The 25873-nt window shown below is 37.3% G+C and overlaps 1 protein-coding gene across 7 annotated transcripts in view; it reads left to right on the top strand.

Moving 5' to 3' along the window:
• HERC4 (HECT and RLD domain containing E3 ubiquitin protein ligase 4) overlaps nucleotides 1-25873 on the top strand; it is a 147359-nt gene that overhangs the window by 109500 nt on the left and 11986 nt on the right. For 5 of the 7 annotated variants that reach the window (XM_003928679.4, XM_074382299.1, XM_074382298.1 and 2 more), the window contains 7 exons: nucleotides 1149-1172; nucleotides 3292-3390; nucleotides 4945-5112; nucleotides 5342-5485; nucleotides 19348-19514; nucleotides 20770-20836; nucleotides 24549-24631. In XM_003928679.4, the coding sequence (XP_003928728.1) occupies nucleotides 1149-1172; nucleotides 3292-3390; nucleotides 4945-5112; nucleotides 5342-5485; nucleotides 19348-19514; nucleotides 20770-20836; nucleotides 24549-24631 (752 nt within the window). The remainder of the gene's footprint in view (nucleotides 1-1148; nucleotides 1173-3291; nucleotides 3391-4944; nucleotides 5113-5341; nucleotides 5486-19347; nucleotides 19515-20769; nucleotides 20837-24548; nucleotides 24632-25873) is intronic. The other 2 variants (XM_003928678.4, XM_074382303.1) reach the window with 2 other exon arrangements.

Here is a 25873-nt window from a genome sequence, read left to right as displayed (position 1 = left end):
AAAAAAAAAATTAGTTAAAAGAAGCAGCACATAGGACAGAGTCTGGAAAAGATATCAGAGGCAGAGCTTCTGTTGTCCTTTCCTTGTAGAGTCATGGATGAGTTACTTTCCTGGCATAGATGTGTGACAATACAGAGCATTTCCAGCTAAGGAAGCGCACCAGAACCCTGGTGCCCAGAGTTTTTACTGGGGTTCAATCACTTCTGCTCATGTGGTGACCTCTAGTTCTCAGCTCTTCTGGAGGCAGGACTGACAGCACATGGCCCAAGCCACTGTCATAAACCACATTGTCCAGTGGCTAAAGCCCCAGGCAAACAAAGACACTACTGTCAGGCATGATATTCCACAGGTCTGTAGGTCGCCTCCCAGTAACCTAGGATAATGCCCTGTCTTCTGGGGTAAAATTAATTCTTTATAACACAAGACACTATCCACAAATTTAGTAACATATATCTGAAGATTCTGGTGCTTTACACAAGTCTGCTCTGAGCATATACGGAAGGTTCGTACATTTCTGTTTAATAAGTTTTCATTATTATTTCCATGATTACTTCCTTAATTAATATGTCTTTCTCTTCTCATTTCTTTTTGCTTGTCAAGCCTTTCTCTCTCTCCTGTACTTTGTCTTAAATTAATTCAGTTTTAAAGAATGCTTAATGTAAGATACCTTATGTTTTACTGTCTTTTTTTTCTGTCAAAAACCATGTATGGCTTTTTTCTTCCTGTCCATATAGCATTTTAATCTACTAAACAGTGTCAAACATTTTGCTGAGATTTTAAAAGTCTTAAAGTCTGAGAAATGCTTTTTCCATTTTTGGGTAGAGAATCAGCCATGAAATTATTTTTTTAAGACCAAGCCAGGCATAAGATTAGTTTTCTTATTATGCCTAAATTCTGCAAATGGGGGTGCTTAATTGCTGAAAACAGATTTCATTATGTTCAAGCCTCAATAATTTTATGATCACAAGGTACCTATAAGATACATGTGTGGGGGGTGGTATTTTATTGTAGATGTGTTTTCTACCTCATTACTTCAATATTCTGCTGTAGCAAAATACGTGAAATGCTACCTTGAATAGAAATAGTTAAATTTGGACACTAACATTGCTCTTTCCTCGTTATTGTTATATTCTGCACTGCTGTCTTAGGATGTCAACCATGGATTAACTGAGGTAAGTTTGGTGTAATAAAGCTCATGTTCAGAGTAAGATATACTCCATTTTCTCCTAAGTAATTGAAGAGCCAAAGTTTGTTTTGGGGGGTGTGGTTAAAAAATGTAAATTAATAAATATGTATGTGTCTTTTTAAAAATTGAGTCTGTAGAGATTATCTTGTATAACATTTCAGAAGTTTTCTGAAGAAAATGAAATTCTGTTAACATTACACCTGTATGATGCCTTTCAACAATATTTGCTTCAGAATAGTTTCTGTCCTTAAATCTTCCAGTATAAAATGTAATGTATCCTCACAATATAAAAAAGCAAACTTTTATATTAAAATTTAGCAAATGCCTACTTAATGTGGCTGAAAACATTTTATATCAGAGAAGTAAAATGAATTTCATTTTTAAATTTTATAATTGATACTCAAAATGGTCACAAAGTTAAACTTCTGGTATGAATATCTTTCTCACTTCCAATACATAAAAGTTCTAGCGTGTTGGTTTAAGTAATCAACAACCCTAGACTACCCTTTTAACACTTGGGAACCTTAAAATACTTTCTTAGTTTGGTTTTGCTTTGATATGCTTTTTGTTTGTTGGTAGGTGTGTTTTTCCCAGCACTTGAGCCAGTGAAGCATTTTCAATTGGCTTTAAATTATGGGTCTAATATTGTCTGCTTCTTCATTGTCAGATAGAAGTAGCACAAAATTATGGAAACAGAGTTTTGAAGCCAAAGGGTGCTTTAGAGATATCTAAATCTTTTTCAATTTCAGAGAAGTAAAATTAGTTTTTATGATCATTAGCTAGGCAGTGCCAAAATATAGGATGGAGGTAAACCTTGTCACATGAAAACCACTGAAGAGTGAATGTTGAGAATGGAATAAAAGACAGTTTAGGAGAGTATGATCAGGACTACAAATATTTAAACTAGATACACTTCCCAGCAGGGGCAAAACAAAGACTAAATGATGCATTGTGATATATAGAAATGCAGATTCAGGCTGGCAAGGTGGCTCATGCCTGTAATCCAAGCACTTTGGGAGGCCAGGGCAGGCAGAGGTCAGGAGTTGGAGACCAGCCTGGCCAACATAGTGAAAACCCGTCTCTACCAAAAATACAAAAAGTCAGCTGGGCGTGGCGGCGGGTGCCTGTAATCTCAACTACTTGGGAGGCTAAGGCAGGAGAGTCGCTTGAAAGCCGGAGGGGGAGGTTGCAGTGAGCCTAGATTGAGCCATTGCACTCCAGCCCAGGCGACAGTGTGAGACTTTGTATTAAAAAAAAAAAAAGAAGAAGAAGAAGAAATGCAGATTCAGACTATGAAGAATTATCTAATCACTAAGAAGTGGATTTTTTATGGTGTATTAATTCATTGGAAGTCTTACAGCAGGGACTCTGAGTCAGGGCAGGCACAAAGATATTATTGTCTTGTTGAGTTGATGGTAGAAGTAGGTCCTCTTCCAACTACAAGAATGTGTGACTGGCAATTAATAACTATATTTTACTGCATGGTTAAAATACTAAGCAGTCAATCATTGTATTACCTGCTAGGATAAGTAATTGTATATAAAGTGTCTAATGTCTGATAATTATAATGATAGATCAGTTTTCCTAACTTTAAAGGCTAACATAAAAATGGTACCTTTTTTGTATATTAAGTAAATGAGATTGTTGGACTCTTAATAATTTTGACACCCTAATGACATTATACTAATAAATATCTGTTAAATGAAGGAATAGACAGATTACTTACCATTAGCCTCAGTTGTTGCTGTTGCCCTAACATGTAAAAACTGGTTATGGTATTTAACATAGGAGCCCCTGATTTTAGAACAAATTTGTAACCTCATTCATTGAGACTTGCAATTAATATATGGTAAGCAAAAGATACTTGCAGTGTGTGATTGTATGGACTCTCAAGTATATAGTTGCCCCCTAAAATTGCAAATTGGGTTTATTCCAATGCCTCATTTAATTTTTAATAATTCTGTAAGCAGCATGTTTTATTTTTAATTCCTGAACCACGTGAGTGAATAACCAAAGAATGTAGTCAACTTTATAAGAAATGACAGCATCTACAATAAGCATATCACAAATCAACTTGTACTAATAAGTTAATTTTTTATTTCCAGTTGGCAGATATCCCTGTTACAATCTGCACATATCCATTTGTATTTGATGCCCAAGCAAAAACCACTCTGTTACAGACAGATGCAGTCTTACAGATGCAGGTAAAACATTGTATAATACTAATCTAATTTGAGTTGCTTTTTTAAAAAAATTGTTTCTTTCATGTTTTTAGACAATAAATATTTGAAATTTTTCTAGGATCAGTAATGAAGGTACACAAAGTACCTTGGGTAGCTATATGTCCCCATTTTATATACTTAGTAAGAGATGGAAGTCACTAGAAGTGAGATGATGTTAAAAGTAGGAAGCATTTGATGTCTCGTTAGGAAGAGGATATGAAATTTCCTTGAAGAAAGTTTTAATAATAAGGTATTAAATATTTTCCTGGGGTTGGTCACCATTATCTCCTATTTCTCTTTCATCTCCCCTTCCTACCACCCTTTCATATCCGTTTTATGTTGAGCATTCTTTGTTTTATAATGAGGATTTTTAAAACTACTTCATATTATGACTTTAAAGGGTTACAGTAAGTTTGCTTTATCATTTGATCTTGTAAATAAAAAAGATTTTGAGCTGCTTCCTCTGGTATAGAATATCTGACTATACCAACTAAGGATTAAGGAAAGGATGAAAAAGAGCTCGAATGTTTAATAGTCTAAAAATATTTTTAAAAATTGAAAACCTTCAAATCTTATTAACCATTTTTATTCTATTCAAATAAATGCATTTGGTATTCTAAATATTTTTGTAGGATTCTATACTAACAGCTAGTAAACCAGTTATTTGGAGGTCTTTGTTAAAACAGTAAGTTAATAACTTGGTGATTTTAACATGGGATATTCCATTTTAGAACAAGAACTCAGGAAGAACCATAAGAAAAGAACAAAAGTTTTAAATGATGAAAGGCAAACACTTGGTTTGTGAGCATATATGATGATCAGTTAATTAAGTGAATTTGTGTAACACTTCCTTAGCCAGATTGTTTCTTATTCTCTTTGTTTTTGTTTTTTTTTTTTTTTTTGAGACAGAGTTTTGCTCTTGTCATCCAGCCTGTAGTGGAATGGCACAGTCTCAGCTCACTGCAACTTCCGCCTTCTGGGTTCAAGTGATTCTCTTGTCTCACCCCCTGAGTAGCTGGGATTACAGGCGCCCACCACCATGCCCTGCTAATTTTTGTATTTTTAGTAGAGACAGGGTTTCACCATGTTGGCCAGGCTGGTCTCGAACTCTTGACCTCAAGTGATCTGTCCTCATTGGCCTCCCAAAGTGCTGGGATTACAGACATGAGCCACTGCACCTGGCCTATTCCTTGCATTCTTTAAAGGTTCGTTTTTTTCTCTTCTTTACCCTACTGTCCAGTGAATGATTTTTAGGAAAACCAGTGCTCAGATTTACCAGTGTTATTATAGTTCTATACTTGGTTACTTTAATGGTGTTACGGGCTATATGTTAATATAAAAACATTCAAAAGGGTACTCTTCATGCTCAGTTTATTAAGTTTGTATGCCATGCTGGATACTGTGCCAGATGCTTTGTTAATTAAGTAGTATAGGAATTATATAATACCTATAACTAATCGGTAGAGGTTAGCTTCTTTCAGTCATAGTAGCTTTAGTGTAGCATTGTTGTTAAAATGGTAATCTTTTGTTTTCTAGATGGCTATTGATCAGGCCCACAGACAGAACGTCTCCTCTCTTTTTCTCCCAGTGATTGAATCTGTGAATCCCTGCTTAATTCTAGTGGTGCGTAGAGAAAATATTGTAGGAGATGCAATGGAAGTCCTTAGGAAAACAAAGAACATAGATTACAAAAAGCCACTCAAGGTAATTTCACATTTTCTGTTGTTTAATTGGGACTTTTATTCAGAAGCCATGTTTAAAGTTTTCCTATTTGTTTTTAGTCAATCTTTGAAACTTAATAAATAAAATTATATATATATTTAAACTGTTAATGATTGAATATTTATTAGTAATAATTAACATGTTATAGGGTCTCCAGAATGTACTTTCATTTCTTTACAGACTATTCGGTGTTTGCATTGTGCTATTTTAGGTTATATTTGTTGGAGAAGATGCTGTGGATGCAGGAGGGGTACGCAAAGAATTTTTCTTGCTCATCATGAGGGAATTATTGGATCCTAAATATGGCATGTTTAGGTATTATGAAGATTCCAGGCTCATTTGGTTTTCTGATAAGGTAAAATGTCCAACTATCTAAATTACTTCTGTGTATATACCTATGTATTTATAGCTGTATGTATCAAGTTAACTCATTAAATAAGGAGTTATTACTGGATTCCTAACATATAAAATCTGCTTTATTACAGTTTGAAAAATTATAAACTTTGGACTTGAAGTTGTCAAAACACATTTGATGCTTACACATTTTAAATTAACAAAATAAATTAAGAGATGGTCAGCCAGAAAATAACGTTGACTATTTCTTCTGCTAATTTCAATTTGGGATTGAATAATAATCACCAGATTAACTTTTCTTCTGGGGAAAATTAATTTATCATTAAGAGTCATTGATTTCTCTACCTTACCATTTAGGGCAGGTCAGCAAACTGTAGTCGTTTAATGAAATTCTTCCCACCATGTGTTTTTATAAAGTCACACCAACTCATTTACCTATTGTCCAAGGCTACTTTCACACTACAATAGCAGAGGCAGAGTTTAAGTAATTACAACAGAGACCGTATTTCCAAGAAACCCCAAAATATTTGCCATCTGGCCCTTTACAGAAAGTTTGTTGACTCGATTTAGAGATCATAAGTGAAACAGATGGATCAGTTTAGTAGAACTCCTGACTTGAAAGAAATTTAAATAGAAAATCTATTGGTTATAAAAACCTTGATGTAATATTGAATCATTCTGCTTGGAGGCTGGCTGTCTTACATGATGTTAGCAGTCATTTGTGCTCAGTGCCTAGACTCATTAATTCATTAGGAGTTGCAAAATGTTGTGTTCCTCTAAGATTTCTTTTTCATTTATTAGCTTGGATACTTCTCTATAGAGAAATTTCCTCACATTTTTTGATTTCTTAGTTCATGGGAAAGGATTCTATTTAGTTAACCAATTTTTCAAAAGAATGAATTGGTTCATTAGCATAGTCCATTGGTAATAATTCATTTTTTTGTTTTGCTTTCAACTATCGTGTATTCATGGGTTTAAACATACTTGGAGTGTTTCAATCCACTGCAGTTATTGTCTTTATTGATGCTCATATTATCCCATCTTTGTTCAAGGAGAGCTCTTAAGGTTGGTGCCCGAGGCCTTTTGAAACAGCTTATATACTTTTTGGTAGCTTTCTTGCTACCTTATATATTTACTATGGCAGAATGTCCCAGACTTATCTTACACATTTACTACCTAAAACTACCAACCTTACCACTGACATTATGATTACTAAAATTTTTAAAATTGTTTTTCAGTTCTTTTTATCCATAGGGTATACCCTAATACAGATAGACAACCAGATGATAGAGTTTTGATATCATTTACAGTTGTTACACTCTATGGTTATGCCACCAAGTGAATACTCATTTAAGTTAACCTGTTTTTAGGGATTGCTTGTTCAAATTCAATTTAGTTTTACAATAATGTAAAATATCTACATAGTTCCAAAGTCCAATCTACAAAATAAGTTACATTCAAAGAAGTCAAGCTCCACCCTGTTTTCTCCACCCTATAGGTGATCTTTTGAAAAGGTATGGGCTATCCTCCTTAAAAATATATATATGTAGATAGCAATATATTACATACCAATGTCATTTTCCTGGTTTTAACAATGGTTATGTAAGCTGTTACCACTGGAGAAAATTGAGTGAAGGGTACATGGGAGTTCTTTATATTATTTGTGTAATTTATGAGTCTTTAAGGTATCTTAAAATAAGTATTCTTTGGCCAGGCACAGTGGCTCACACCTGTAATCCCAGCTCTTTGGGAGGTTGAGGTGAGTGGATCACCTGAGGTCAGGAGTTCGAGACCAGCCTGGCCAACAGGGTGAAACCACCCCATCTCTTACTAAAAATATAAAAATTAGCTGGGTGTGGTGGCAGGCTCTTGTAATCCCAGCTACTTGGGTGGCTAAGTCAGGGAGAATTGCTTGAACGGGGAGGCAGAAGTTGCAGTGAGCTGAGATAACACCACTGCCCTTCAGCCTGAGCAACAGAGTAAGACTCTGTCTCAATAAATAAATAAATAAATTTTTAAAATAAGTATTTTTAAAAGTAATAGTATACTATACATATTTTTTCCTTTATCAAGTATGGGTATCTTATTTTAGGTGAAAAACTGGAGTGTGATGTGATTAATTACTCAGAAAATGGAAAATCAGTAATGAAAGAAGGGATGGATATCAGTTGCAGGAGTAGGGTCCTTAAGTTGTGAAGACAGGATGGGGTTTAGTGTACTTGTCAGAGGATGTATTGTGGACACGTAGATCCATATCGGGAGGTGATATAGTTTGGATATCCCCTCCAGATCTCATGTTGAGATGTAATCCCCAGTGTTGGAGGTGGGGCCTGGTTGGAGGTGTTTGGGTCCTGGGGGCAGATCCCTTATAGCTTGGTCTGTCCTCCCAGTAGTGAGTCAGTTCTCATAAAATCTGATTGTTTAAAAGTGTATGGCACTGGCCAGACATGATGGCTCAAGCCTGTAATCCTAGCACTTTGGGAGGCTGAGGTGGGCAGATTAAGAGGTCAGGAGATAGAGAGCAGCCTGACCAACATGATGAAACCACGTCTCTACTAAAAATACAAAAATTAGTTGGGCATGGTGTCATGCGCCTGTAATCTCAGCAACATTGGAGGCTGAGGCGGGAGAATCGCTTGAACTCGGGAGGCAGAGGTTGCAGTGAGCCAAGATCACACCATTGCACTCTAGCCTGGGCAACAGAGCGAGATTCCGTCTCAAAAAAAACCAAAAAAAGTGTATGGCACCTCTCTTCCACCCTCATTCTCTTGCTTCTGCTTTGGTCATGTGATGTGCGAGCTCCCACCTTAGCCTTCTGCAGCGAGTAAAATCTTCCTGGGGCTTCCCAAGAAGCCAAGCAGATGGTGGTGCCATGCTTTCTGAATAGCCTGCAGAACTGTGAGCCAATTAAACCTCTTTTCTTTATAAATTCCACAGTCTTAGGTATTTCTTTATAGCAATGCAAGAATGACCTAATATGGGAAGGAAAACCAAGTACATACATATGTAAATGCAAATCACTTGATATAGTTGATGGTAGGAGGTTGTGAAAGTTTGCTTGAAATTATTTCTATTTTTTATAGTGAAATAAGATGCAGCGTTATTAGCAGTATAAGAAAAAAAGTTAAAATTCTAGGGACTTGGAGATGGGAGAAGTTGTGAAGTTATCACTTTGAGAAATGAAAAAATACATTGTTCATGTAAATAAATACAAGATTAGACTGGCAGCCTTGAAGGCCCACTTGAAATTTATGTTTATAAATTTAAAAGGAGACCAGTTGGCATAGTTGTGTTTTTTCTCTTTAGTCACATTTAGCTATTTGCATAGAGGTAAGGACAAGACCAACAGTTGATTTTAACCAGTGTTTGGTTTTAGCAGGTGAATGTAACACAGAAGGAAGTAAAGGGAAAAGGAGTTATTAGAGTGAGGGATTATGGAATTTCAGCGTTGTGTGAGCTTGGTTTGGACAAATAGATAAACAGATTGTAGTTGATGATGGAGTTGTATTGAGAGACTGAGATACGAAGTCAGAGGTGATGGTTAGTTACAAAACGCTTGAAATTGAGTATTGTGGTATTATAGTTGAATGTAAGATATAACCATGGAAATGGATGTTGAGGTGTGGTGGAGAACAAGATTGTTGGAAACAGACAGGACCAGGAACTGAGAGGCTAATGTGTTACGTGCATTTTTTTTGTCTGGATATTTTGCCAAAAACAATAACAGAAATAGTGGTAGAGAAAGAAAAGATAGTGCCAAAGTCTGTGAGTGAAGGACTTGTGGAAGGTTTTTTATACAACTACCCAAGAAACAGTAGCAGGGAATATAGTCAGTAGGCCTGTGTTTCAGGGGAGTCAGAAGTTTTAGGATGGCAAATGGAAGGAAGTCTAGAAGCACCAAAGAGCAAGGAGACCTACCTTAGCTCCAGACACAATCATATGAAGGATTGGAAGAAAAAAGTGACACCATTTGTGAGAGCTGCAGAGAAAATGGTGTCCTCAAGAGATAGTCTTGTTTTCTTAGACAAAAAGGGGAACAAAATTGGAGTTTATGATACAAGCAGTTTTCCAAATGGTAGATTGTGAATTCCAGGACAAACAGTGAAAGGGTTTGGTGGAGCAAGGACAGTCATAAAATTGTGTCAGACTTGAGTGCATCTCACAATGCCGTATGGATGTGGGTATAGGAATAATGTATGAGTTTTGTGGCTTTGTATTTGGTCGGTAAACAGGCATAGAAGACATGATGGAGTTAGTCCTAAGGGGCTCTGAGGTAAGTGGACAGTCTGCTCAAATTCTAGCCTCCTTCCTGGCACTGCTCTCTTTATAGAGAAATCAGGAAGTTTATAGTGGTGTAACAGGTAGAATTTGAGAGAGCATATGAGGTTGGGGCCTGTCTTGCCAGAAACATAGAGTTCTGTCTGCGCTTTAGGCAGTTTTTCAAAGAGGATGTTTTGAGACCAAGGGAGGGGCAGTTGTAACAAGCTTTATCATGAATCTCTGTGGGACATTTTCATTTATATCTCAACTTGGCTGGTGAGAGCCCTTTAGAGCTGGCTCTACCCTTTGGTGTATTCCTGACATATCTCCATTACTTTTTAAGCATTTCTTTACATTTGGTACAGTAAACATTCCAGGATCATCTTATGTTTCCTCCACCCCAGCCCTGGCATTAGCCATTTTTTCATAAGAACCGTGTCTTTTTTAAGTGGAAAATGGTATTTAGAAATCAGGCTCTGGGTGCTAAGTGTACTTAATGTTTCCAGAGAGTCAGTAGTTCTGGGTTCTTTGAGCTGACAGAACTAGGAACTGTATGTGTGTATACACATATGCATACATAGACATATCTATATTTAGAGTCGTATATATATGTTGAAGACCATGTAATCAAACTGATACTTCTAATTCTATTCAAACACGAAAGAATTTACTCTAGCCTTCTCCCTTTCCATATTATGTATATAACTTTGATCATCTATGAGAAACCTTACTGCCATCATCTTTAGGGTTTTTACTTAAATCTCCCCTATATATATCCAGTCTTCAGGCTGCACTGGTCAAAAGCTCGACCTCAGATAATACTGGATCACCATCTCAGAAAAGGCATAATAGTAAATGTTACCTGTGCACTTTTCCCAAATTGCCTTTATGATGTTAAGGAAATTCCCTTCTTTCCCTACTTTGTTAAGCATTTTTATCATGAAAGACTATTGGAGATAGTCTTTTATATAATCCTTTTTTTTTTTTTTGGCTTTGTTTTATTTTTTGTTTTTTGTTTGTTTGTTTGTTTGTTTTGAGATGGAGTCTCACTCTGTCACTCAGGCTGGAGTGCAGTGGCACAATCTTGGTTCACTGCAAACTCCGCCTCCTGGGTTCAAGCAATTCTCCTGCCTTGGCCTCCTGAGTATCTGGGATTACAGGCATGCCCACCATACCCGGCTAGTTTTTTATATGTTTGGTAGAGACGGAGTTTGACCTTATTAGCCAGGCTGGTCTCAAACTCCTGACCTCAAGTGATCCACCCACCTCAGACTCTCGAAGTGCAATATTTTGTTGACAATTTTCAGATCTATGTTCATAAAGAATATTGGTTTGTAGGGTTGAATTTTTGTTTGTTTACTGTTTTTTTGTTTGGGGAGTATGTGTGCAAGGTCCTTTTCTGGCTTTGATATTTTGATAGTGATGGTGTCATAGAATGGTTTAGAAAATATTCCCTCTGCTTTGATTTTATGGAAGAGTTTAAGAATTGGTGTTACTTCTCCTTTAAATGTTTGGTAGAGTCTGTTCTTGGCTTTTCTTTGTTGGCAGATTTTTAAATTATAGATTTAATCTCTTTAATTGTTATGGGTTTATTCAGATTTTCTAGTATTTTTGTAGTGTCAGCTGAGTTCACTTGGCCCTTTGTATCCGTGGATTTCATATCTGTGGATTCAACTAATCACAGATAAAAATATTCAGAAAAAAATTGCATCTGTACTGAACATGTAACAGACTTTTTGTCGTTATTCCTTATACAATATAGGATAACAACTATTCACATAACACATTGTATTTGGTATTATAAGTAATTTAGAGATTATTTAAAATATACAAGATGATGTGATACGTTATATGCAAATACTCTGTATCATTTTATATCAGGGACTTGAGTATCCTCGAATTTTGGTATTTGCTGCAGGTCCTGGAACCAATCCCCCATGAATATCAAAGGACAACTAGTTTGTCGATTTCTATGAATGTGTCCATTTCCTCTAGGTTATCTATTTTGTTGGCATACAATTGCTCATAATGTTTTCTATAATTTTATTTCCGTAAAGTAGTAATGGCTCCACTTTCATTCCTGATTTTAGTCATTTGAATCTTCTTTTTCTCTTGGTCAGTCTAGCTAAAGATTTGTCACTTTGTTGACCTTTTAAAACAACCAACTTTTGGCTTTGTTGCTTCTGTGTATTATTTTTCTTTTTTCTTTTTTTTTTAAGTAAAAGTAAATGTTTTATAGAGGCAGGAATTAGTATACTCACTGAAATACATCCAGAGGGTGCAGCCTTTATAGGAAAAGAGGAAGCTTACCCCTGTAATCCCAGCACTTTGGGAGGCTGAGGCAGGCAGATCACAAGGTCAGGTGTTCAAGACCAGCCTGGCCCCATCTCTACTAAATATAAAAATATCAGCTGGGCATGGTGGCATGCACCTGTAATCCCAGCTACTCAGGAGGCTGAGGCAGAAGAATCACTTGAACCTGGGAGGCAGAGGTTGCAGTAAGCCGAGATCGTGCCACTGCACTCCAGCCTGGGTGACAGAGTGAGATTTTGTCTCAAAAAAAAAAAAAAAAAAAAAAGTGGAGGGGAGTCAGCGAAAGTCAGCATTAATTTGTTTAAAATACCAACACTTAACTGCAAGTACAAAGTTAAACAACAGAACTCACAGATTGTTCATTAAAGGTGAAGTTAAGAGGAAAAATGATGCAGGGAAATAATAGGTTTTTTTAAATTTCAGTAGGTTTTTGGGAAACAGGTGGTGTTTGGTTACATGAATAGTTCTTTAGTGGTGATTTCTGAGATTTTGGTGCACCCATCACCCGAGCAGTGTACACTGTACCCAATGCGTAGTATTTTATCCCTCACCTGCTACCACCCTTTCTCTCATGTCCCCAAAGTCCATTGTATCTCATGCACTTGCATCCTCACAGCTTAGCTCCCACTTATGAGTGAGAACGTACAATGTTTGGTTTCCCATTCCTGAGTTATTTCACTGAGGATGATGGTTTCCAATTCCATCCAAGTGTCTCTGAATGCCATTATTTCGTTCCATTTTATGGCTGAGTAGTATTCCATGGTATACATATATACCAAATTTTTTTATCCACTTACTGATTGATGCATGTTTGGGCTGGTTCCATTATTTTTGCAGTTGCAAATTGTGCCGCTATAAACGTGGATGTGCAATTATCGTTTTTGTAAAAATAACTTCTTTTCCTCTGGGTAAATACCCAGTAGTGGGATTGCTGGATCAAATGGTAAATCTACTTTTCGTTCTTTTTAAAATTTGTATTTATTTTTGGAGGGGGTATGAAATGGAGTCTTGCTCTGTCACCCAGGCTGGAATTCACTGGCATAGTCTCGGCTCACTGCAACATCTACCTCCCATGTTCAAGCCAGTCTTTTGCCTCAGCCTCCCAAGTGGCTGAACTATATGCGTGCCCTACCATGCCCAGATAATTTTTTTATTTTTAGTAAAGACAGTGTATCATCATGTCCACCAGGCTGGTCTTGAACTCCTGACCTCAGGTGATTCACTACCTCAGCCTCCCAAAGTGCTGTGATGACAGGCATGAGCCACCACGCCTGGCCTACTTTTCGTTCTTTAAGGAATCTCCACAATGTTTTCCATCGTAGCGGTACTAGTTTACATTCCCACCAACAGTGTAGAAGTGTTTCCTTTTCACCACATCCACGCCAACATCTTTTTTAAAAAATTATTTTATTATGGCCATTCCTGCAGGAATAAGGTGGTATTGTATTGTGGTTTTCGTTTGAATTTCCCTGATCATTAGTGATGTTTAGCAGTTTTTCTTTTTCTTTTCTTTTCTTTTTTTTTTTTTTTTTTCCTGAGGTTAGAGTCTTGCTCTGTCATCCAGGCTGGAGTGCAGTGGCATGATCTCGGCTCACTGCAACCTCTGCCTCCCGGGTTCAAGCCATTCTCCTGCCTCAGCCTCCCAAGCAGCTGGGACTACAGGCACCCACCACTATGTGCAGCTAATTTTTTATATTTTTAGTAGAGACAGGGTTTCACCATATTGGTCAGGCTGGTCTCAGACTCTCATGATCCACCCACCTCAGCCTCCCAAAGTGCTGGGATTATAAGTATGAGCCACTGTGCCTGGCCCTTTTTTTTCTTTTCTTTTCTTTTCTTTTTTTTTTGCCATTTGTGTATCTCCTTTTGAGAATTGTCTATTCATGTCCTTAGCCCACTTTTTGATAGGATTTTTTTTTCTTGCTGCTTTGCTGGAGTTCTTTGTAGATTCTGGGTTGTGTATTATTTTTCGATTCTCTAATTCATGTATCAGTGCTTTAATATTTAGTTTTTTCCATCTGCTAGCTTTGGGTATAGTTTGTTCGTAGTTCCTTAGGCTATAAACTTAGGTTATTGACTTGAGATGATGATGATGATGATGATGATGATGATTTAGTTTAAGTGTTTACAACTATTAGTTTCCCTCTGAACACTGCTATTTTCACATCCTATAAGTTGTAGTATGCTGTGTTTTCATTAGCCTCTAAGTATTTTCTAATTTCCCTTGTGATTTCTTCTTTGATCCTTTGGTTGTTTAAGAGTGTATTGTTTAATTTCCATATATTTGTGAATTTTTCAGATTTCCTTTTGTTATTTCTAGTTTCGTTTCATTATGATATGAAAGGATAACTTTTTATGATTTTAGTCTTTTTAAAATTTAAAATTAGGTCAGAAGTTTTGTGACCTAATACATGGTCTATCCTAGAAGATGTTCCATGTACACTTAAAAAGAAGGTGTGTTTGGCTGGGTGCCGTGGTTCATGCATGCCTCCCTTTGATTCTGTCAGTTTTTGCCTTATATATTTTGGAGCTGTGTTGTTAGGTTCATAAGTATTTATAATTGTTATATCTTCCTGATGAATTGACCCTGTTATCAATATTTCTCTTTGTCTCATATCAGTTTTGCATCTTACTATTTTGTCTGTTATTAGTATAGTTTCTCAAGCTCTCTTTTGTTACTATTTACCTGGAATAACTATTTTCCAAACCTTAACTTTGAACCTATTTCTGTCTTTGGACCTAAAGCAAGACTTGTTTTGTGGTCTAATATATGGTCCATCCTTGAGAATGATTCATATACTGCAGAGAACAATGTATATTCTTCAGCTGCTGGATGAAATGTTCTATAAATATCTATTAGGTCCATTTGGTCTATAGTGCAGATTAAGACCAATGTTTCTTCATTGATTTTCTGTTTGAATGATCTGTTTGAATGAATCTGATCATGTTTGAAGGATATTCTCACTGGATATATATACTATTCAAGTTTTTTCCTTCAACTTTAAATATGTCATGCCATTCTCCTGGCTTGTAAGGTTTCCACTGAAAAGTCTGCTGCCAGATGTACTGAGCTCCATTGTCTGTTGTTTCTTTTCTCTTACTGCCTCCTGATGCAGAGACGGCTGTAATGACCAAAAACTTAGATCACAACACCCAAGTCCCTCCGAATACCTGGAAAGCCTTCCCAAGAAGGATGAGTACAAACTAAACCAGACTGTGAAGACTACAGTAAATACTTAACTCTTCAGTGCCCAGACACCAACAAACATCCACAAGCATCACAACCATTCAGGAAAACATGGCCTCACCAAATGAACTCTCTTGCTTTATCCTTGACCTTTGGGAGTTTGATTATTAAATATCTTGAAGTAGTCTTACTTGGGCTAAATTTGCTTGGTGTTCTATAACTTTCTTGTACTTGAATATTGATATCTTTCCCTAGGTTTGGGATGTTCACTGTTTTTATCCCTTTGAACAAACTTTCTGTCCCATTTCTTTCTCTACCTCCTCTTTAAGGCCAATAACTCTTTGATTTGCCCTTTTGAGGTGATTCTCTAGATCTTGTAAGAGTGCTTCATTCTTTTTTACTGGTTTTTCTTTTGTCTCCTCTGATTGTGTACATTGAAATAGCCTGTCTTCAAGCTCACTAATTGTTTCTTTTTCTTGATCAATTCCACTGTTGAGAGATACTGATGTGTTATTCTTCAGTATGTCAGTTGCATTTTTCAACTCTAGAATTTCTGCTTGATTCTTTTTAATCTCTTTGTTAAACTTATCTGATAGGGTTCTGAATACCTTCTGTGTGTTATCTTGAATTTATTTTTCCTCAGAACAGCTATTTTGAATTCTCTGTCTGACTGAAAGGTCACATATCTCTGTCTGTCCTTGACTGGTCACTGGTGCCTTATTTAGTTCATTTGATGAAGTCATGTTTTCCTGGATGACTGTGATGCTTGTGATTGTTCATTGGTGTCTGGGCATTGAAGAGTTAAGTATTTATTGTAGTCTTCACAGTCTGGTTTTGTTTGTACTCATCCTTCTTGGGAAGGCTTTCCAGGTATTCGGAGGGACTTGGGTGTTGTGTTCGAAGTTTTTGGTCATTACAGCCATATCTGCATTAGGAAGCACCCCAAGCCCAATAGCACTGTCTCTTGTAAAGTAAGAGGTACTGCCTGGTCTTGGATAAGATTCAGAATAGTCCTCTGGATCACCAGGCAGAGACTCTTGATCTCTTTCCTCATTTTTTCCCAAACAAATAGAGTCTCTCTGTGCTGAGCTCTCTGGAGCTGGGTGAGAAGTGACACCAGCACCTTTGTGGCTACCACCACTGGGACTGCAGTGGGTTAGACCTGAAGCCAGCTCTGCACTGGGTCTCACCTAGGGCTCATGGTAACCACTGCCTGGCTACTGCTTGTGTTTGCTCAAGGCCCTAGGGCTCTGCAGTCAGCAGGTGGTGAAGCCAGACAAGCTTGTGTTCTTTCCTTCATTGCACAGAGTTCCACTCAGTCCCCGTTGGGTCCAGAAATGCTGTCTGAAAGCCAGGCCTTGAAGTCAGAATCCTTAGGAATCTACTTGGTGCCCTGTTCTACTGTGGCCTTGCTGGCACCCAAGCCACAAGGCAAAGTTGTTCCCACTCTACAGGCCCCATCCATAGAGTAATTAGGTAGGTACCTTTCAAAGGAGAATCCTCAAATGTCAGCATATATTGTTTATTTTGTCCTTCAGGTTTTCAAGAAAGGTTGTAACCCTGGATGTCTGTGTTTTAGTAGTGGTTTGGACTCTGGAAAAGGAAGCTAGGCTTCTCCCTGTTCACTAACTATACTGACCTTCATTTGATCCCTTTGTTTTCAGTGTAGCACCCTGACTATCAGCTGCCTCAGATTCCAGAGCCTTGCTTCAGGCTCACCAAAACAAACAAGTATCCTAGTTTCAACCCCACTCTAATACCTCCACCTTTTAGAGTCTTTATGTTTACAAGCTGAGCTAACTGGCTACCTCTGATGTTGCAGTTGCAGGCATTGGTACTTCAAATTCCTGAGCCTGTAGCACATATTAGCTGTAAGTTACTATTTCAATTTTTTCTACTTCACCGGTTCAGTTACCAGCCATTTGTCCACTTTTCATATTTTGAAATGTTATTAACATCTCTTATTCTCTTTTTTTTTTTCCTGTGGACTTACACCATTTTTCTTCCTGTATTCGGGGGTGGGGGGGGGGAATTAACACATTAATCAGTCTGCTCTATTTAAGAGCTTTCTAAACTTAAGCAGAATTAAGACATAACAGCAGAGAAAGATTAATTTGACCACTGAAAACGGTTACATTTATGCATAATAGCAGAAGACATAAAATTGAAAAGCATGTAACAGGCTAGGTTGTATATAACAAATATGGTGCAGAGTAATACTTCTGATATATGAAGAATTCAAATACAAAAGAAAAACACTATCTCCCAAAAGATAAGTGGACCAAGTACCTGAGGAGATATTTCATGAGCACCCACATATTTCTGCTTTTCAGTATCACAAATAGAAATGTGTACTAAAGCAAGTTGTCATTTTAAACTCAAAACAAAAATTAGGTTTGTGTATGTGTAGAGTATATATACAGATGAAAACATGAAGAGTGGGACATTTTCCTGTACTGCAAATAGCAGTTCAAACTGGAACAGGGGTAGAGGAAAACAGATTAGCAATATGCTTGACTATCTTTTGACTTATGAATTTTTCCTTAGGAAGTAGAATTTCTCCTAGGGAAATATTTCAAACTATGGATCAAGATATGCAAAAAGTTGCCCATCTTATTTTTAATATTACTAGCTAGGTAGTGTAACTGACAATTACTGAACTTTTCATGTGTGCTTCAAGAACTGTGCTAAAAGTGTTTAACATATATTATCCCATGTAATCCTCACAGCAATCATATGAGATAAATACTTATATTTAATATATCTTCTTTGAAAACACAGAGCTAGATTGCCAAACCAGGCTGAAGTCCAGGTCTAATTTATAACATTTATTTTTAGCCATCATGCTTAGTTTTCTGTAAATACATATTACTGTTATAAAGATGAGAGAAAAAATAAACATTTTTAGTGTTTCAGTAGTGTAAGTATGTTTCAGTAATCTAAACATCCAACTAGAGTAAAACAGCTAAATTTAGCAACTCATTGTACTTTCATGATACGATATGCAGCCGTTAAAAAGTCATGTTTTGAGGCCGGGCGCGGTGGCTCAAGCCTGTAATCCCAGCACTTTGGGAGGCCGAGGCGGGTGGATCATGAGGTCAAGAGATCGAGACCATCCTGGTCAACAAGGTGAAACCCCGTCTCTACTAAAAATACAAAAAATTAGCTGGGCATGGTGGCGCCTGCCTGTAATCCCAGCTACACTCAGGAGGCTGAGGCAGGAGAATTGCCTGAACCCAGGAGGCGGAGGTTGCGGTGAGCTGATTTCGCACCATTGCACTCCAGCCTGGGTAACAAGAGCGAAACTCTGTCTCAAAAAAAAAAAAAAAAAAAAAGTCATGTTTTGAGCAGACGTGGTAGCTCATGCCTGTAATCCCAGCACTCTGGGAGGTGGAATCACCTGAGGTCAGGAGTTCAAGATCAGCCTGACCAATATGGTGAAACCCCATCTCTACTAAAAATACAAAAATTAGCCGGGCTGTGGTGGCGCACACCTGTAATCTCACTTACTCAGGAGGCTGAGGCAGGAGAATCACTTGAACCCAGGAGGCATACATTGCAGTGAGCGGAGACCACACCACTGCACTCCAGCCTGAGTGACAGAGGGAGACCCTGTCTCAAAAAAGCAAACAAAAAAAGTCATGTTTTAGAAGAACATTTAATGACATAATACTCATATTGTAATTAGAAAATGAGATAAAATCTTAAATACAGCATATTAAAATTATTTTTCTGAGCTTATTGTAGGTGGAAATACACACAAAATTTTTGATCATTATTCCCGAGTGATTGGTTTACAGGTGTTTATCATTTTCTTTCTTATGTTTTTTTTTTGTTTTCCAAATTTCAAATGTGTATTTTTAAATCAGAAAAAAAGTAATTATTTCACCTATTAACTTAATGTTGAGTGACATGAATATGCTTGTATGTCTGGGAAAAAACAGTTGTAAAGTGATGTATAGTGTGATCTCAGCAAGATATTAATTTTTTTATTACTTTTTTCTCTATCTTCAAATTGTATACTATGAGCATATTTATGTAATCATAGAAAATTTAATATTTTAACTTGGAGGACATGTCTGTACTTTTTCTTATATTTTTAGACATTCGAAGACAGTGATTTGTTCCATTTGATTGGTGTTATCTGTGGCTTAGCTATTTACAATTTTACTATTGTGGACCTCCATTTTCCTTTGGCTTTATATAAGAAACTACTGAAAAAGAAGCCATCCTTGGATGATTTAAAAGAACTAATGCCTGATGTTGGGAGGTTAGTTGTAAAAAAACAACAAAACAGTCAAAAGGTAGTAGGGTTTGGGAGATAAGAAGTGGGGAATGTACAGAAAGCTTTCCTTCTATGAATTAATATTTTTTGTTGTTCTCCTTAAATTTCTGAAAAAAAAACTAAAACAAATGCTCCTCTAATAAAGGAAAATCCATTATGTTACTCAGATCAAAATTTTCTATTGAAAGACTAAATTTGGCTGGTGCCTTGGCTCACACCTATAATCCTAGCACTTTGGGAGGCCCAGGCAGATGGATCACCTGAGGTCAGGAGTTCGATACCAGTGTGACCAACATGGCAAAACCCCATCTATACTAAAACTACAAAAAATTAGCCAGGCTTGGTGGCCCACACCTGTAGTCCCAGCTACTCAGGAGGTTGAGGCAAGAGAATCACTTGAACCCAGGAGGTGGAGGTTTCAATGAGCCAAGATTGCACCGTATCACTCCATCCTGGGCGATAGAGCAAGACTCTGTCTCAAAAAAAAAAATTTTTTTTTTTAGTTATTTGATAATACCTTGCAAATAACAGGTAATCACCTTAGGAAAGCAGTTTTTTCTGAGAGTGATTAAATTATTTATTTGGACTTTTACTTCTGATAACCTTCATTCCTAGTTTGAATATGTGAAATTTATTTTTATTAAATAAAATGGATTAAAAATTGTATATAAATAAGGACAAATGGGCTAGGTATGGTGGTTCACACCCATAATCCCAGCACTTTGGGAGGCCAAAGCAGGCGGATCACGAGGTCAGGAGTTCAAGAAGAGTCTGACCAACATGGTGAAACCTCATCTCTACTAAAAATACAAAAATTAGTTGGGTATGGTGGCACATGCCTATAATCCCAGCTGCTCTGGAGGCTGAGGCAGAAGAATTTCTTAAAAAGCCAGGGGGTGGACGTTGCAGTGAGCCAAGATCATGCTACTGCATTCCAGCCTGGGCAACAGAGCAAGACTCCATCTTGGGAAAATAAAATAAAATAAGGAAAAACGTTAAAATAAGTGGATACATGGCCTTTTGCATTCAGAAACGTGATAAGAACCTTTGTCTAATATTTTTCCTTCAGCGTCGTTTATAAGTTTGCCATTGTTTATTCACTATTTTGAAAAAATATATATAATTACAAATTGACAAAAAGGACTTTAAGCAAATGAGAAGTATATACATATTCATAAGTAAAATAGTCAAAATACCCAATGGTGATTTTGCTCTAAGAAACATATATATTATTTTGCAGAAGCATGCAACAATTACTGGATTATCCAGAAGATGACATAGAGGAAACATTTTGTCTTAATTTTACGGTAAGATGGAAAGACAAATTGGCCTGATTATTCATCATCCCTTTTATTTAAGAGCTGTGTCTTACAGTTTTTCTTTATTTTGATGGATGGAATTATTAAAGAACCCGTTAGCTAACATTTATTGAGCATTTACTATGTGCTAGCTAGTCATAGTACATGCATTTCATTTAATCCTAAACAGTCCAGTGATTATCCCTGTTTTACAGATGAAGAAAACTGAAAAAAGTCATTACTTTGGAAGTCAGTATACATACCAACCTCTGTTACTTAAACCTGTGTGCTTTATCATTATGCTAAAGATACTTACAAATACAAGACATCCTCTTTATCCATGTGTTCATTTTTGAGTCTGGAGTTACAGAAATGCTTTAGAGAAGCAAAAGGTTACTATGAGAATATTACTACTAAACTTAAAAACATAAATTTCCACTGGTACATTCCGTTGTATTTCACACAGCATTCATCCTCGCCCATCTTGTCTTACTCACTGTTGGATAACATAGATAAAACAAATGCAAATACATTGCAATATCATTTGGAAAATGAAATTGCAAATCTTGTAAAAGATACACAGTTTCATTAAGGCAACGAAAGGATGTTAAATAACTGATCCAGTCACATGCAAAGCGATTAATAGATGAGGATATGGCAGGAGTAGACTAGTTGGCAATTAAATATGAGAAAATCCATAAAGGTTTTGATAAGGCCCTCCAGAAGGAAACAATTAGAATATTATAAATTAGACTCTGGGGAAATTGTAAAACCTTCAGTTTTCTTTTCTTTTCTTTTTTTTAGACGGAATCTGGCTCTGTCACCAGGCTGGAGTGCAGTGGCGTGATCTTAGCTCACTGCAACCTCTGCCTCCCAGGTTCAACTGATTCTCTTGCCTCAGCACCCCCCAAGCAGTTGGGATTGCAGGTGCACACCACCATGCCCAGCTAATTTTTGTATTTTTAGTAGAGACAGGGTTTCACCCTGTTGGCCTGGATGATCTCAATCTCTTGACCTGGTGATCTGCCTGCCTTGGACTTCCAAAGTGCTGGTATTACAGGTGTGAGCCACCGTGCTCAGGCTCTTTTTCTTTTTAAAAATTTTTTATTTGTATATTTGTTTGCCACTCGCCACACACACAACAGTTTTCTTTATGGTTTTGTTGTCAAAGCTGTCAAAAGATGCCATATTTTGCTGTCATAAGATTTGCCAAAAAGAAAAAAATTGCATGTTCATAGTTTTTTCAAGAAAAATGAATTTTGAAAACCATTTTCTGGCCGGGCACAGTGGCTCACACCTGTAATCCCAGCACTTTGGGAGGCCAAGGTGGGCAGATCACTTGAGGTCAGGAGTTCTAAGACCATCCTGGCCAACAATGGTGAAACCCCATCTCTACTAAAAATACAAAAATTAGGCAGGCGTGGTGGTGCATACCTGTAATCCCAGCTACTCAGGAGGCTGAGGCAGGAGAGGTTTAAGGCCTCCTGCCTAAACCCAGGAGGCAGAGGTTACAGTGAGCCGAGATCACACCACTGCACTGCAGCCTGGGTGACGGTGAGACTCCGTCTCAAAAAAAAAAAAAAGTTCCTCTTCACAAATCCAGATAACAGAAAAGCATTTTCTAAAATATGTTCCTGTTAGAAGAAGGGACCATAAAATTTAAAAAAAAAAAAAAAAAAAAAAAGTATTTTATATGAAATTTGGGTTCTCTTTTTCATTTGATTCACTTATACCCATGTTAGGTTTTTATTTTATTATTACTATTTTTGAGACAGAGTTTTGCTCTTACTGCCCAGGCTGGAGTGTAGTGGCGCAATCTTGGCTCAACGCAACCTCTACCTCCTGGCTTGAAGTGATTCTCCTGCCTCAGCCTCTCAGGTAGCTGGGATTACAGGCATGTGCTACCACGCCTGGCTAATTTTTGTATTTTTAAGTAGAGACAACGATTCACCATGTTGGTCAGGCTGGTCTTGAACTCCTGACGTCGTGGTCCACCTGCCTCAGCCCCCCAAATTGCTGGGATTTCAGGCATAAGCCACTGTGCCTAGACCACATGTGTTTTGTTTTTTGTTTGTTTGTTTGTTTGTTTGAATATACCTTACCTTCCTCTTTTGCAGAGCCACTTGCCATACATTTTCAGAAACTTGGTACTTACTGTAATATCTAATTTTTTTTTTTTTTTTGAGACGGAGTTTCGCTCTTGTTACCCAGGCTGGAGTGCAATGGCGCGATCTCGGCTCACCGCAACCTCCGCCTCCTGGGTTCAGGCAATTCTCCTGCCTCAGCCTCCTGAGTAGCTGGGATTACAGGCATGCACCACCATGCCCAGCTAATTTTTTGTATTTTTAGTAGAGATGGGGTTTCACCATGTTGACCAGGATGGTCTCGATCTCTTGACCTCGTGATCTGCCCGCCTCGGCCTCCCAAAGTGCTGTGATTACAGGCTTGAGCCACCGCGCCCCGCAGTATCTAATTTTTTGTTCAGTCGATATTCTCTGAAATCTCATTCCCTTCTTAATCTTTCATGATACTGCCTGTACTTGTAGGTGCTTTTCTTTCTTTCTTTCTTTCTTTCTTTTTTTTTTTTTTGAGACTGAATTTCGCTTTTGTTACCTAGGCTGGAGTGCAATGGTGCGATCTCGGCTCACTGCAACCTCCGCCTCCTGGGCTCAGGCAATTCTCCTGCCTCAGCCTCCTGAGTAGCTGGGATTACAGGCCCGCGCCACCATGCCCAGCTAATTGTTTGTATTTTTAGTGGAGACGGGGTTTCACCATGTTGACCAGGATGGTCTTGATCGCTTGACCTCGTGATCCACCCGCCTCGGCCTCCCAAAGTGCTGGGATTACAGGCTTGAGCCACCGCGCCCGGCCTGTAGGTGCTTTTCAAATGGCATTTCTTCCTCAAGGTCTTTCATACTTCCTCTAGTTAGAACTCCATTTTCCTTCCCCTATGATCTGCTAACATTTCATTCGTATCTCTCTTGTAAATGGATTATTTTATTATAATTAGTTCTTTATATATTACATTTCTCTTTTTTTACTAGATAGTAAATTTCAGAGGAGAAATGTTTATCTAACATCCCACTCCCATCATAGTATTTTATAAATAGCAGATTTTCATAAAAGAGGGTAATATTCCACAAAGAAGAAATAGCAGAGGAAAAGATGCAACAGTGGGAGTGGTAATAGTTGTAGAAAAATTCCAGAGGTAAAAGAAATACCTAATTTCCAAATACCTGACTATCTTTATAAATCAAATTAGTACATAACTAGAAACCTCCCTGTGATTAAATTTACAAGGCTGAAAGAGGAACCCTGGAATAGCGGTTGTCATGTGGGAAGAATTCATGGTTTTCTAAGCTGAATGCATTCTGATGCTTGGATTTTATCACTCATCTAAGGAAAACATCCTTTCTAATATTTTATTCTTACAGTAACCATTCTAAAGTTTTATGCATAAGAAATGCTTAGTTTCCTTAGTAACTTACCAAACACTTGGTAATTTGTAGTTAATCATAGTAGGATTTCAAACTAGAGAGGATCAGAATTTCTAGTTACGGCTTTAAGCAGAATTCTCAAATAAGCTATGGTAGCAGAATTTTATCTCAAATTTATTAGTCTTTTTATTAAATGAGAGAAAGGTAGAATATAATAACAGATTATTAAAATACTCTAAGCTTTGAGTCTGACATTGACTTTTTTTAAAAATTTAAATTAATAGATCACAGTTGAAAACTTTGGTGCAACAGAAGTGAAAGAGCTGGTTGTAAATGGTGCAGACACAGCTGTTAACAAACAAAATCGGTAAGTGAATTATAGCAGCAACAGTGGGAATAATAAGATTGAGTAGACATTTTCTTCTGTATGTAGAAAACGTGTCACAACCCTGAGTTTTTACTTCAATAAAACTTTAATTTTGAGTGGTTAATGAGGAAATAATCTGCCTTTTCCTTCTGAAATCCCTGGAAGACATTAAAGCAAAGATAAGGGAGAAGTGACAGCAGCAAACATTTTTGGAAGCCCGAAAATAGTCAAAATTAACCTTCGCAAACCAGAGAAAGCTGCAACATAAAATGGAAAGAGGGGCCAAGAAGCCAGCTGGATCACTTCACAGAACAAAAGTTGAGGTGCTGAGAATAAAACATACCTTTAGAAAGTGCATGGTGTTTGGGGAAATGCTAGAAACAAAGGTTGACTCTTACAAGAAGCAGTTAGAAACTAGTTTCCCATGCTAACACTGGATTTAAAACAACAATGAAAGTGCTAGTTTCCCTTAGCACACCAGGAACCTGGCAACTACCTCTATCCAGACTGGGCAGGAGATCGGAAATTTACCTTCTGGAGAAATTGAACTAAAGGGACTGTGGATTTGAGGACACCTGGACACTGCCACAGGCAAGGAGCTAAACTGAAAACAGGGAGATTAGGTTCTGAAAATCTATAACTCCCTCCTCCTTGGCACTGTATAGTGGAAGATCCACTTCTGGGAAAACTGCCCAACATTTAAAATGTAACTCAATAGTCAAAGATCAATAGACATTAAAGAAAAGACCAAAACAGTCAAAAAGAATGGCAAGAAGCCAGGAACCATGCAGGTTGAAGGACAAAACGTTGGAGGAGACTGAAATCAGTATCCTCAGAATGATGCATGACATACAATTAAAAATAGAAAAATAATTTCATTTGAAAGAAATGGAATGAATGAAATTTGTCAATAAAATATTTTTAAAAAAAACAACTTTCCAGAAACGAATGACATCCTTTCAAGATTGAAAGTGTGAGAAGTGGAAAAAAGATCAATACCAAGACAAGATACATGAAATTTTCAAAGATAAAAGAACCCTAAAATGGTCAAAAAAACCAACAGACTTAAGAATCAATAACATCAGACTTGTAAAGAACACTGGAAGCTAGCAGAACAAAATTCTGGAAGAAAATTACTTTTAACTTAAAATTCTGTATCCAAATTATCAAGTGTGTGAGTGTTTAAAAACATTTTCATACATGCACAGTCTCAGAGAATTTACTTCTGCTGCCTTTTTCTCA

Source organism: Saimiri boliviensis, chromosome 12, assembly GCF_048565385.1.
Source record: "Saimiri boliviensis isolate mSaiBol1 chromosome 12, mSaiBol1.pri, whole genome shotgun sequence".
Taxonomy (NCBI): Eukaryota; Metazoa; Chordata; class Mammalia; order Primates; family Cebidae; genus Saimiri; species Saimiri boliviensis.
This window is presented reverse-complemented; position numbering and strand designations above follow the sequence as displayed.